The sequence below is a fragment of the Trichoplusia ni genome, chromosome 12 (genome assembly GCF_003590095.1).
Source record: "Trichoplusia ni isolate ovarian cell line Hi5 chromosome 12, tn1, whole genome shotgun sequence".
Classification (NCBI taxonomy): domain Eukaryota; kingdom Metazoa; phylum Arthropoda; class Insecta; order Lepidoptera; family Noctuidae; genus Trichoplusia; species Trichoplusia ni.
This window is the reverse complement of record NC_039489.1, coordinates 10,459,826-10,474,366: the sequence shown is the minus strand read 5'-3', so window position 1 is coordinate 10,474,366 and position 14,541 is coordinate 10,459,826. Positions and strand designations below refer to the sequence as shown.

General features: G+C 34.1%; 1 protein-coding gene across 1 annotated transcript; it reads right to left on the bottom strand.

Annotated features, from left to right (window-relative positions):
• Positions 1–209: 209 nt before the first annotated feature.
• LOC113499437 lies at positions 210–11,926 on the bottom strand. The gene is made up of 5 exons (XM_026879917.1): positions 11,460–11,926; positions 10,353–10,578; positions 5,146–5,276; positions 4,297–4,452; positions 210–1,419 (listed from the first exon to the last, which is right to left on the bottom strand). Exons 1-5 carry the CDS (start codon positions 11,533–11,535, stop codon positions 1,238–1,240), a joined length of 771 nt encoding a protein of 256 aa, XP_026735718.1. The 5' UTR covers positions 11,536–11,926; the 3' UTR covers positions 210–1,237.
• Between the last annotated feature and the right edge of the window lie 2,615 nt (positions 11,927–14,541).

The window sequence follows — 14,541 nt, the reverse complement described above, 5'->3', positions numbered from 1 at the left end:
CAATCAGTGTGTCGACTCCGATTCGCACTTCAACTAAATGAATTTGGCACATACTGCTAAACGTTTTTTAAGTAAGTAATAATACCATGAATGAAATTTAATTAATTCAAAACTATTATTCGATACGATAAAATAAACGTTGCTATTTTCGATTATAATTAACAATAAAATTACATTAGCTATAAAGGTCAATCCAATCAAAACAACAGTCTATTATAAGATTATTATTTATTCTTATTAATACAGGAAGTTTTATTAGCAATAATAGTTAAGCATTATTTAATTAAAGCAATTCATATATTATCCATTTTAATTTGACAGGAGAACGAGAGCTTCGTAAAATTCTCTGTCTAAATTGTCCCTAATTTATTCATTAAGACTATCGAGTTAATTGCAATACATTGCGCGTTCGCCTAGCTCTGGTATCCAAATTGATATAACATCGACGGCAATGTATTAATAACAATATTTCTGACCTTGTCTAAATGACAAAAGTATACGATTTTTTTACGAAATACATTAGGCATTTAAAGTAGTTTGTCGCAAGACTTTAATATAGGATAGATTTTCTAGGTTTTGTGTGTCAAAGTAGAAGGTCAATAACTTATTTATTAAGAAGCATAGAATTAGTTTGACATTGAATTTATACGATAAAACATGTTTTTATTAAAAGTTTACACCACATTTAAAACCTATCTCCTTAGTAATAAGATCCAAATAACATCTTACGAATTTATCTTTCTTACAAATAATCTATTTTACGTATCCATGATTCCTCGTCTTAAGTCTAGATATAAAGCTTAAAATAATCATAAAAATATACAATAGTATATCACACTTCTTTTAAATATTGAATTGAAAGCATCACTGTAAAGTTTTACTCAATATTTGATCTTCCTTAACAAGCTTGGATGTTTGCCAATCATATATCAATATTTTTCGCAAATATCAATGCCATTCATTATGTTGAAAGGAAAATAAGTATTATCAAAAGTTTAGCGAACATACAATTTGGATGCATGATTATCAACCAGTTCAGAGTCTTTAGACATGTAGCTATGGAACAAAAAAACACAATTCCATATTTCCACTGAAAAAATACAGTTTAAAAAAAAAGCTAATGATGAATAAAACTTATTTCCTTAATTCTTTGTACGCTGAACAATAATAAACCTAAAGTTCGTTGGTCAATTTTGACACTCCAAAGAGATATACAACCTTTTTACATAAAACCTTATTACTCTTTCTCGAAGAAATCCTCTGTTAAAGGCACATGTGAGATCTGATCGTAAGTGTATGTGTCGAAGAATTTCTGTGTCACGTTCATCGCATAGTCTATGGCGTAATCCAGGATCGGGCCTCCGAAGTCCTTGGCTAGAGCTTGCGAGTCCGCGTTCAGGACTTGCAGTACATTTGCACCTGGAAACAAAGAGGATTGGTTAGGATTTGATAATTTTAGAGTTGACTGGAGAAGTAGATAATCTATACTATCTATATACTAATATATAAAGCTGAAGAGTTTGTTTGTTTGTTTGAACGCGCTAATCTCAGGAACTACTGGTCCAAATTGAAAAAATCTTTTTGTGTTGAATAGACCATCAATCGAGGAAGGCTTTAGGCTATAAACCATCACGCTGCGACTAATAGGAGCGAAGATACAATGGAAAATGTGAAAAAAACAGGTATAAATCATAACTTATATCGTGCTTATATCTTCTACCCACGGGGACGAAGTCGCGGGCAACAGCTAATGTTGAATATTTTGGTAGAGTCCTAAGAGCATTAAAAGGAGATAGGTTGGCTTGAATATTATTATAATATTACTTTTATATCAAAAGAAAGGTTACAACATTAAAGAATTCAATTCTTCGCGTCGCAAAGGTTTTAAAAAGATTTAAGGCACAAGCATGTTTAGATCAATGTTTTTAAGACTCATAATAAATTGTATTGCTAATTTTTTGGGCTAAGTTAGAAGTAGCCATTTAAAATTGTGTTAATAATGCATTCTCATTATTATAATCAGCCCATTACAACGAAGTTTAAATTATAAAATTCCGTGATCGTGTATTAAATTTCAAAAACTACTTATACACACTTATTAACCATTCAATTTACAATCTGCCTTTACAAGTCATTACCCATAAAGGTTCAATTAAACCGAACATTCAGCATTCAAGAACGACCTTTAATTAAACATTTTAATGGTTATAAACAAATAAAATGAATATTGAATGTCATAAATATTTGTCTTGCAATGTATGTCAATGTGATTCAATTCCAGAAAATTCGAGACGTATCTCGACGCGTTTTGCGAAATATACCTATGTTTATTTTACCTATACTCGGGTTGTCTGAGTATTTGTGCATGTGCAATACAAGCTTGAGAATGTATGAAGAGGTTACAGTGAAATCGTTAACAAAATATTTATGCAATAGTTTAAATCCACGAAGTAACGTCAATCTATATACTAATATATAAAGCTGAAGAGTTTGTTTGTTTGTTTATTTGAACGCGCTAATCTCAGGAACTGCTGGTCCAAATTGAAAAATTCTTTTTGTGTTGAATAGACCATTAATCGAGGAAGGATTTAGGCTATAAACCATCACGCTGCGACTAATAGGAGCGAAGATAGGTACAATGGAAAATGTGAAAAAACAGGGCACGCATAAATTATAACTTATATCTTCTACCCACGGGAACGAAGTCGCGGGCAACAGCTAGTCTTTTATATACAACAATTTAGTCGTCAATGACGCGTGCTTGCCTATGTGTAAGCGTCTATTGCTTTGTACGAGAATATTCGCTTTACGACTCAACGCTTGATTTGCACTTTACAATGTATCAAATAATGAGTAACAATTATCTACCCTGAGGATAAATTGTCGTGGTTGCGGTTCTATGCATGCACGAGGTGCAGGTTCAATCCCTGATCCTGAAGCGGCTTGCCACATCGCCAATTGGCGCTTCAGGTTCAATTGACCTTTCCTACAATCGCTGTCGAAAATAAATAATACTCTAATGTATAGAAATGTCACTTTGACCTGTCATGAACATACATTCGACTGCTTTCTATCGATTTTCACGATTTCAGAGTTTCTTCAAGAGATATTTGTTATCCTAAGTTGAATACTCGAAAAGTAGGAATTCTAAAAAAATTAGTCAAAAAGTCATTCATCAGAACCTTGGTTGTATCGCTTAAAAATCTCTCAGACATCCCGAACAACAATACTTAGGTACGCAATACAAAAAAAACCATCTACAATAGATACTCAAGTTTTTACAAATTCTTTTTATGAATAGCGATATTCCTTTGTTTGATCTCAATTCTCAAGACAATAAACGTGTTTTTTTTTGTGACGTAAGTAAACAACCTTGACATTGGTTCAATATTGATGTATAAATATTTAAAAGTTCGAGAAATCGCTGGGTCAAGGTCAGTTTCGCAGAATACGCACGTTTAGTGTGCAAAGTACTTTACGATTCCGCGGTTATTTTGAGCGCTTATTTTAATGAGATATGGCATGTAGCGTTTAGATAATGTTGAGCGGTGATTGTTTTTTTGTTTAATGACGATTATTTATTGATAAGTCGTTATAATTACGAGTTTGTGATTGGTTGATTAATTGAAGTGATCATGATTTTCAATTTTAATTAAAGCGATGATTTTATGAGTCTCTCTCATGGAATTTAAAGGATTTAAAATAATAATACGTTTTGAAGAAAATCATGTATCTGTATGACTTGGGGTTTTTAAATATGATAAAATTTAAAAATCATTTATGCAAATTAGGATTTAGTTAAGGCAATTAGGACCTTTCCATCATCACCCTTCATCGCTTTATAAGTGCTAAAGCCGTTTAGAAGAAAAAACGCAACAAACTCCACATAAACATAAAGCAAAGTAAACATAAAATAAAGATAATGACTTTCTTAGTCTTTTCGCAACTATTATTGTAACTAGATGCAGCTAAGTACCAGTGTTTTACAAGGAGCGACTCTCTATCTGACCTATTCAACCCATTAATCTGGGCAAACTGATACATCTTAGTCAGATGGGTCATGAAACTTTCTAACTTATGACTACCCGTAATGACTGCCAAAGATGCGTTAATAACGTCCATGACCGAACGATAACGTCTCGATGTCGAGTCGATTCGGTGACTTCGATGGTCACCCATCCAGGGACCGACCGTACCAAGTGTAGCATAGCCTGTGATCGATCAACTTGTGCAGTTTAGCTAGGAGCTCCTTCACAGCACATTAAGAAAAGCATAGTTTATATTATAATAACTTACTGATTTGTGGGTTCCCTCTGATAAGGTTGGTAAGGTTTAGTTTGAGGTCTGTCCCGTAGTCCGCCTTGTATTTGTACGAGTTGATCTTGTAATGCCCTTCGCCCTTATCGTTGAGAACCACTCGTTCTACCACGTCAAGACGGATGCGCTGGTTGTCTGAGTACAAGAAACAAAAGAATCAGTAATAGTTATAAAAACATTTTTTTTGATTATAAACTTTGGACTAGTTTTGATTGACCTTTAAATAATTAGATACACTACAACATGCTAATTTTTAATCACTTTTATATTATTTATGCACTAAAGGAAATGCCGTGAGGTCATTGAACACACAGAAAATAATGTCTTTAAAACTTCTTTTCTAACGCGTAATAATAATATATGGCAACACACTTTGATACTGAAATGTGGTCAAGGCTCTCTATAAAACTTCTAACTAACAATAATTCTAGAGCTAACAACAGCGTTAATGAAATTTTAAGTGTTTATTAAATTTTTCAAGGTTTCGATTTGTCTAGATACTCTTTCGAGGTGATATCGATTCGGCTTAGAAGTCGATTCGCCCGAATATTGTTACAGTACTACTTATTTGCTGCCCCTAAAAATATTCAAAATTGAAAGTAGTCTATTCGCCCGGCCTGAATCAAATTCGGGCGAATCGACTACTAAGCCATTGATTCATATTTGTATGGATTGCCAAACTAGTTTCGGACCTAACGTAATTTCGATTCTCGACCTCGCTTCCATGTTATCTCATGATTAAGGACTTCGGCTGAGTAAGAAACTAGTCGGGCAATTCCGCATAATCTTTTAACCAGGTTTTTTTTACAAACACACAGTTTTACATACAGATCTTTATATTGGCTTGTCCTTCTGTATCCAAGTTGAACAGCAGCAATCTACCGCGGAGGCTGTATTCTCCCGTGACGGTGAAGTTGCAGTGCATGTCGAACACGAAGGTACGCTTCTTACGACGAGAGCTGGAAACAAAGAGATAGTGAATAAATGGTAATCTAAAGATGATGAGGAAATATTTGGAATAAAGTTTTCCATTTTTCAGGATCTTTTGAGTAAATTCTATCACCTGGTAAATATATATTAAAATTATTATAGTATCTTCCGTGAGGCAGACTCGAAATTATTCATTTAATTACGGAGTTAGCCCGACTAGTTTCAAAACCAACCGGAGGTCATTATCATGAGCTGACGCGGCGGGATCGCGAGTCGAATTCCTGATAAATACGCGTGAGTAAACCGTTGCATCATTTAATAAAGAGCTTAATTATCAAGAGGATAACTGATCACAGTTTTGTAATGGTGAGGAATTATAAAACAATTTCCTGTTCATGTAAATTGCCTATTCAAGGAGTTAAACATAGGACTGTAAAATCGTTTATCTTTTATTGAGATCTAAAAGTATCAACTGAATTGACTGCTTTGTTACTAATGATCCTTGCTCGAGAGTTCCTAAACAACAAGTTAAAAATAAGCAAATCAGTTAGGTTTGTCAACCCATACCTTTCTACCTTCTACCTACCCCTGCATCTGCATCTGCGACTGTCAAAAAGCTGTATCTTATACATATCTGCGATACCGAGACTATTGAAATTATATCGGTATCGCAGATATGTATAAGATACAGCTTTTTGACAGTCGCAGATGCAGATGCAGGGGTAGCTAGAAGAGAATAAGATTCCGTTGTTACGATTTGGTCTCCAAACAAGACTACAAGTATGTTAATATAATAATGATTCGACGGACAGACAAGTGGCATAGGTTTCCGCGCAGATCTCTCTTTCGTGGTTTTGATCCAAGCGTAGGACAAGTATTTGTTTAATCCACGAATGCTTGTTCTGCTGCTGAGTATTCGTGCTTGACTTGAACGATTGCAGAACTCCCCGCGATATAAAGATTAAGATCCTTGTCTCGGGAGTCGTACAATAAAAAAAAAGTATAGTAAATACTCCTAGATTAGAATGATTTTAGCTTGTTTAAGTGTAAATAAGCAGGTACTTTACTCACTTGCTGGCCGTCATTATAATTGCCGTGGAGTTTCTATTTCGGTTCGCGAACATAATCGTATGTTACTACATAGCAATGCAAGATATCTGATACTTGTGACGTATGTGGTATGCGAGACGCGTTATAACGCAGATTTGTGAGTTGTTGGGATATTTCTACTTAGGGATGTGTTTCTTTTACACTGAATACCGGTCTTTATTTAATAAAGAGCTGTATCCTGCCGTAGCTGCAGTATTACCAATAATGAAGGCGATCATTGTACCGTTTAGCATACATTATCATTGACTGTACAGACAAAAATACAAAACATAAGTACATCAATCGCTGCTTATCTTTACTCTTTACTAATATATAAAGCTGAAGAGTTTGTTTGTTTGTTTGTTTGTTTGTTTGTTTGTTTGAACGCGCTAATCACAGGAACTACTGGTTCAAATTGAAAAAATATTTTTGTGTTGAATAGACCTTTCATCGAGGAAGGTTTTATATATCGTCACGCTGCGACTAATAGGAGCGAAGAATAAGTCATAACTTATATCTTCTAACCACGCAGACGAAGTCGCGGGCAACAGCTAGTATAGGATATAGAGAATTTGGAGTCAAGAATTGCACCAAACAAATTTGCAATAGGCAAGTATCGGGGTAGCGTTACCAAGGTTCGGTCCCAGGAGGGTAGGAAAGACCATGAGGATGGGTTTGCTCATTTAGAACCACCGTCATGAGTATAATTCCTAATCTCATGAATTCTAGTAACTTCTGCTCTGGTACCAACCGCATATATAATTACTGCTATCTGCTTTCCTAGTACCACGCTCTTGACTCTACTTACCTTAGACTTAAAAGTACACTTTGGCAAAAGTCTTGTACTTCCTACGCTTTTATTATCTTCACCTGTGTGTTCGTTCGCATCTTTGTGTTACAAAGTATACTCCGAACAAAGAATATTCTGATCTAATCTAATCTATATAGAAATGACAGTATTTTCTTTGGCTATTGCCTAAAGTTTATGCTCTCGACTATCGAATTCCTATCGAAGCACCAAACTAGCTAATCTACCTTTTAAAATGATCGTAGTAAAGATCTATTTTGCAATACACTTCACATATATTTTAACTTGATATAAATGCATGTTCTAGCTTTGGCCTCCGCTCGCTGGTGGAGCAATAGGTTAAGAAACTGCGTATGTGTCGTGATCATGAAATGTTTGTGTGTATACTGTGTTTATTTTAATGGTTAAGGGATTTATTTTGTAAGTTATGTTGTATGTGTAAGGTATGAAGTTAAAATATGTTAGGCTCAAGTAGGCTGAACTTTATCTCTAAAGAAAAACGCATTTTGCCTTTAAGTGCAAAAACAAAATAAGTAGAAGCGAGATGAAGAGACAACACGATCGATAACACGATCATTTTAATTCTTATTATTTTGTAGGAGGAACAAAAGTGCCCCTCTGAAAATCTATCAGGAGTCCTGAGTTGTATTGGGAAACATTTATAAACAAATTTTAATCTTAACATAAATTTTCTTTTAACTAAATTAAATTTACCATTAATAAATTAACCAATAATTTATTTAAAATTTAGACTAATAAATTTGTTTTGTGACAAGTACCCTCAAAATTTACAAGATAGAACCCGCGACACGTCACGAAAGGTTTGGCGTGGCGACCTCAACCACTCGGCTATCCGTGCATTCGAATATTGTGCCTGACTAGTGTCGATAGCGGTCATTAACTCAGTTGCAGGTTTAGCACACGCGACGCATAATGAGCTGCTACCAACTCTACCAAGGTTTAGCGTTTGTTTATGTAGTTTCCAGAACTATTGAGCGGTAAATAAGTAGTATAGGGAAAGAAAAAGGGGACAGTAATATTGAAATGAAACTACTTTTACGGATTTTATCGCGGTTTAATTTTTGATTTTAATTGATTTGATTTGGTCGGGCAGACCATGCCCGTAACCATGATACCTGCAAAGGTCTCGAAACGTTGGGAACTAAAGTCAAAAATAAACCGCGATAAAATCCGTAAAAGTAGTTTCATTTCAATGTCTAACATTCGCGTAAACCTAAGGGACAGTAACAGTCAGACGTCATAATTATGTTTTCAGATGTTCCCTGGGTGGTGGAAATAATGATAATGATCCCTCCGAGTTAATGAGGAATGCTGCAGTTACCGCTTTCGTTGTTTCTAGATTTCAGTTACTAATATTAAAACTATGTTCAAAGGAGCTTTGGCCTCAGGTAGAAGTTTAAAAAAATCTTTGTAGAAAATGGTTTTGTGCTATGCAATCAGACAGCGATGACTTTCATATATTAAAATGTTATTTAGAATAGATTCTAGAATGAAATGATTTGATCTCGTTCAATTCTAAACTCTTACTTTTTGAATTAAAGGAAATATGTATTTGCTTTTCTTTAAAGATATTTTAAAGAAAAAAAGAATGTGTACAAAATTACCAACGCAATTGTTTGTAAATTAAACTAATTATATATTGTATATCTATTAGTATATAGTATTCTATATTGTCATATCTTTTCTTTAAAACAGTCAGCACACTTAAAATTGTTGCAGGGTTGCGATCAAAAGGTGATGCTCAGATCTTAACTTTACGATAGTTATTACTAGGCGGAAAGTCATTCTTTGTTTTACAGAAATAAAATGAAGTTCCGTGATTACAAAACTTATAAGGTAATCGCGGATATGTCTATAATGACTTTATGTATGTATGTACTTATAGATCAAGTTTATGTAAACAGTAAGTGTAAGACAACGTTTCCGATGGCACTTGAAAGTTATTAAGAATATTTCGTATATAAAAAAAAATGTAAATTACTGCAAAAAAATGTATTCTATTTTTTTCCTCCACCATTAATTTACAAACTCCTGATTTAATCAATTGTGACAGAATCATTGCTAATTGTACGGCATGGTAAGAACGTAAATTGACACCCACAAAACCTTTTTCTGGTGTTCGTATATAAGGCCGAATAAATTCCTATTTTCCTTCAACGTAAGCATCACGTACATATCGCACCTAGCACGTTTACGTTGCGAATATATTTGCAAGTCCATGTAAACCTTATTTCGCAAAAACACACCATCCTTGGAAAAGTACTTCAATGTAAATATATTAGTTAAACATAAGTTAGTTATTTCAGAAAGATTAAACCCAAATTAACAAAGCAAAAATCCCAAACAGGTACATGATACAATTAGGATAAGGAAGTATTTAATATTCATAATTACACATTCGTAATTAAGCCCTTAAAGTACTGGCAAAACTTGTTCGAGCCCAAGGTTGAATGGAAGGTACTAAAAATATAACGGACAGTAATTTATATTAATAATGTAGTTAAAATCGACGAAATCGAGCTTAGTAACAACAATATCTATAGTCCATAATAAGAATTAATTCGTTTAAGGACTGTACTAACGAAGGGTATGGATCTTGAAGATCAAGAGACCAATTTTTACTTGCCTTCTTGCCTAGATAGAGTATGTTCCAACTATCTACAATGTTAACACTTTATTTCGTACTCATATTCATTGCAAATAAATAATTTCTTTATTTCTATCTTTCGTTCCGAAACACGAAAGCTATGCAATATTTATTTCTAAAACCCACACATTGCCCGAAAATTTGGTGCGCCTCGGGATCGAACGCGAGACTTTTGACTTAGCTGGTCTCAGTCTTACCACAGCTTCTTCCAAACTTTATTGTAGAGATATCTATACTAATATATAAAGCTGAAGAGTTTGTTTGTTTGTTTGAACGCGCTTATCTCAGGAACTACTGGTTCAAATCGAATAAATATTTTTGTGTTGAATAGACCATTCATCGAGGAAGGTTTTAGGCTGTATATCATCACGCTGCCACTAATAGGAGCGAAAATACAATGGAAAATGTGGAAAAGCAGGGCAGGTATAAATCATAGCTTATATCTTCTATCCACGCGGACGAAGTCGCCGGCAACAGCTAGTATAGACATACAACAATCATTACTAAGTTTAATTCATCAATACATTTTGAAATACTTACGACACTTTATCAGGAATACAAGAACTCAATCCAACGAGTTTCGCATTATGGAAGGTCATCCTCAGATTCCCGGGTAGAGTCATGCTGATGTTCTTATCCATCAGCAGAGGGTCCAGCGGCGGGATCCCGGCCTCAGGGATTCCCTGCACGATCCCGGGAATGGCGTCCAGTGTGGCTTTCGTGAAGCATTCGTCGCTTAGCTCTGAACAGGGATGGATGTAGTCCGCTAGAAATAAAGTGTATATCTTTTAGTAATTTTGGACTGGTATAATTTGTGTTTCATTTTGTTTTTTATAAATTAGTGATGTTTGTGTATTTGATTTTTTGTTGTTTTTTTCTTTTTTGAAATATTATTATTGTTAATTTTAGTTCTTATTTCATTATTTAACATAATATTTAAGAGTTAGATTTTGAACTCATGAAGTTTAATTGAATGTTTGAAAAAAATTGTTGCATTTTTAATCATTCATGATCATCATCAGCCTATGCAACGCGACCGGTTTTTAATCATTGCTACAATTTAAACTTTTTGAAATTCTCATTATTAATTCCAAACCTAGTATCTCTTAACAGTAACTATTAACAGTATTGGATATCATCAGTTAATGACACCATCTATATTCCTTCCTTCAATATTTTTCCGTTTAATTGTTCAACACACTTCTGCCTACCCCCAAAGGGACGGCAAACATTCGTGAAGGCTAGATCTATGTCCCAACGGAGACTTGTTTCAACCAACGGCCTAGAATGTGGGCGTTCTATGTACTACTTAGTCGCAATACTCGAACACTATTTGTAATTAGTAAAATTGATCTATCATTAGGCCGGTAAAAATTCTAATGGTTTTTTAATAAGGCTTCTTAAGAAATGTTACATTTTTATTTGTTTCTTCGGTGGAAGAATATTGTTTCCATTTTCCATTCATTATATGAATTAAAAAGTTAACATTCGAAAATAGAATATTTTGACGTTAAAGATTATTTAAAGTGACGTACTTTGCCGGTAAGTAACATTCGTAAATGAATAGAAATATTAACATTCGAACTTCGAATGATTTTTATTAAATTAAATTGTCAGTCATATTTTAAAATTAAAAAAAATACTTACGCAAAGGCACCAGTTGCAGGCTGCCATAAATACATACACTCAACACAACCACAGCGTAATGTCCGTAATTTGACATTTTACTATTTAATATTTATTCCACTGTCGCAACACACTTCTGTCGCATGCGAGGCTTGTAACACGAATGTTCGCTGCTTGTCTAAATGATCTTTAATTTCGTGGTGATTAAACAACGCTTCAAGGATTTAAGGTGTGATTTCGTTGGAGCGATTATTTTGTCTTAGAAGGCCAGGCGGCCGGCCGGCGAGTATTCTTGCCTAATGCAGTTTTGTAATTGTATGTGACATAATTATATAGATTATTGTGCGGTGTACACGTAAGGGCTTAATGTGTGATGAGCAAACGCGTTAGATGTTTATCTGTTATCATAGTCAAGAAGTGGGGTGATCAAGGTCAATGCTTATATTTGCATGATCACGAAGAATATAATTGTTTGTTTTGGAAGAAAACTGCTGGAAATTTAATAAAATTAATCTCATGTTTAAAATTGTTTTCTTTTTATCAAACAAAATACAATACTTACTGGTAATTACATTTTACAAAAGTGTGATAAGGTTCCGTTTTTGCTTTTATCCCAATCTTTAGAAAAAAAAATAGCATTTAAAAAATCACCAATTCCAGCTTTTATTTATGAATAAAAATAATATTTCATTTCTTTAGCAATTTTTCGACATTAATTTACAAAAAAAATGCAAAATGCCTCTATTGCAACGTCCGTGCATGTTTAAAGCCACACTATAGTAATAACGACCTTTACACCATCAGTTATGGCGTAAGAGGGGTTGAGTAACCATAACAGTATAACTAGGGGCCTCCTACCACCACTTACAGCAAGAGTGTCACAGTTGAGTAAGCAAGATAGCGCACTATAAAGCATAAAGCCTTGTTTCGCTTCCACAATTGCAAGAATGCCTAAGAGGTATTAAATAGAACCCTCTTTTTTACTTGATCGAAATTCTCATGGATTTTCTTTGCCCTGGGGAAGGAGAAAGCATGTGCCAGCCTCTTGCCAGCAAACCATTGGAAATGATACCCCATTCCTTATACTTATAGTAAGCGGGAACACTTTCGCAGAGTACCGCAAAAGAGGTATTAATTCCCCTTTTTCTATTTTTGACCCTTGGGAAGGTGAAGACATGTGCCGGACCCTTACCAGAAAACCATAGGAAATGCTTTTCCGTTCTCCCTATAGTAGGGGTCCAAGCGAGAACGTTTTTGCAGAATACTGCGAAATAGGTATAAAAGCCCCTGTACCAAGCAACAATGTGACTTCTCAATTACCGCTGATGATGTGATGCCAAGTTTACCCATCGTCATAGGAAAATACAAGTCGTTTACAATGCATTTCAAATTCATTATTAATTGTGCAGCAAAAAGGGTATCATCGTTTAATCAGTTATTACAGTCATTGATTTGTTCTCATTGGCAAGGTCAAGAGAATTGCAAAAGAAAAATATACAATTTGTAGTTTTCCGCTATGATAACAAACCATTGACCAGTATTAAAGGATTGTATGGGTTTTCCTTACAAAACTACAGCTATTATTTAAACTTAAAAATTTATCAAACATGATACGTTAGCTGCCACTTTAACGTCAAATAAAAATCGAGGGTAAGCAACGTCTGCTACGGTTATAAATGTGATATATTTTTTGCAAATTTTGTGCAGAATACTCCGTGTCGCAAAATAGGCCTTTATCAATAGGACTACTCTCTCCCCAATGATGAAGACTTCCTATATAAAATAAATGTATGTTTTTTGTGTAATTTAAATAGTGATAAAATATTGCATATGAACGATACCTTAAATACATAATTAAATAGGATACATTCTTAGGTTCGTCTTTAGGATGTCATAAAACTTTTAATTTAATCGTAACCTGCAGTAATTAATGAAACCTTTTCCGACCTATTGTTTTATATTGCATGCTAATAAAATATACACGGTGATTTTTTAGACGTCTTACAAAAGGAGCCCAGTTCATGTACCCGACGTAAAATACCCCTAGGCGCGATTATTATTTTTTTATCATCAACAAAGATAATAAGTACGAAGAAAAATTTACAACAAGAGAAATCTGAAATATACTCTTAAAAATGATAAAAACGCCGCCGCCTGCGCCCCTCACCATTGTTACAAGGCTCGGACCGCGCTCGCAACAGAGCTGTGTTTCTAAAAAACTACGAATTGCATCATAATATTGAATAAAAATTGCATTTTAAATTTATTCAAATCTCATAAAAACCTATTTTTTATCATGAACGTGTTCTAGTAATTGGATACATGAACTGGGCTGCTTTTGTAAGACGACTAAAAAATCACGGTGTATAAATATTTTGTTTAGTTTTATAAGATTTATAAGTAACGTCATAATAATGACTTCCTTTATAATTTGGGTTTGTTTAGTCAATTATCGCGTCAAAAACATTACATTGCCTCTCTATACATATAACTAGCTGTAGCCCTCGTCCGCGTGATGAATAATTTTCCCTGTTTTTTCCACATTTTACATTGTATCTTCGCTCCTATTAGTCGCAGCGTGATGGTATATAGCATTTTTTTTTCGACACAAAAATAATTTTTCGATTTGAACCAGTAGTTCTTGAGATGAGCGAGTTTAAACAAACAAAATCTTCAGCTTTATATATTAGTATAGATATGAGTAAACACGCAGATTAAGGAAAGGTAAAAAAAAACACGGTTTGCAAACAATGAGTGGCAGAAGCGAAAACTTCAAAATTGACGTTGTGTATTTTTATATTTCGAAATTTCTATCATTCTATCTTATATGTGGTAGAATTCAGAATTTATTTATATCGCTATCGATGCAGTATTGCTCTAAATAAGTTTTCATCTTACGCTTTTTCGATCAGCATCACGTGACCGACGCGAGTTTAGATGTTTTTACCGATACAAAAAAAGTGGTCAGAGCCGCTAAAGAAGTTTTACATCAAAAAAGAAAATTATGTAATGATAACGCTAATTTATTCAGGATGAAGAGGACACAACAAGTTGTTGGAGCATCAAATAAAAAAATCATATCATCGATGATCAAAAGTAGTAA

Bases quoted from the DNA above. Each gene is read 5' to 3' on its own strand.
- LOC113499437 (XM_026879917.1), bottom strand. From the start codon at position 11,535: ATGTCAAATTACGGACATTACGCTGTGGTTGTGTTGAGTGTATGTATT. The intron at 10,579-11,459 runs GTAAGTATTTTT...CTTTATTTCTAG, and splicing joins CCTGCAACTGGTGCCTTTGC to CGGACTACATCCATCCCTGT. The intron at 1,420-4,296 runs GTAAGTTATTAT...CTTTGTTTCCAG, and splicing joins CAGAGGGAACCCACAAATCA to GTGCAAATGTACTGCAAGTC.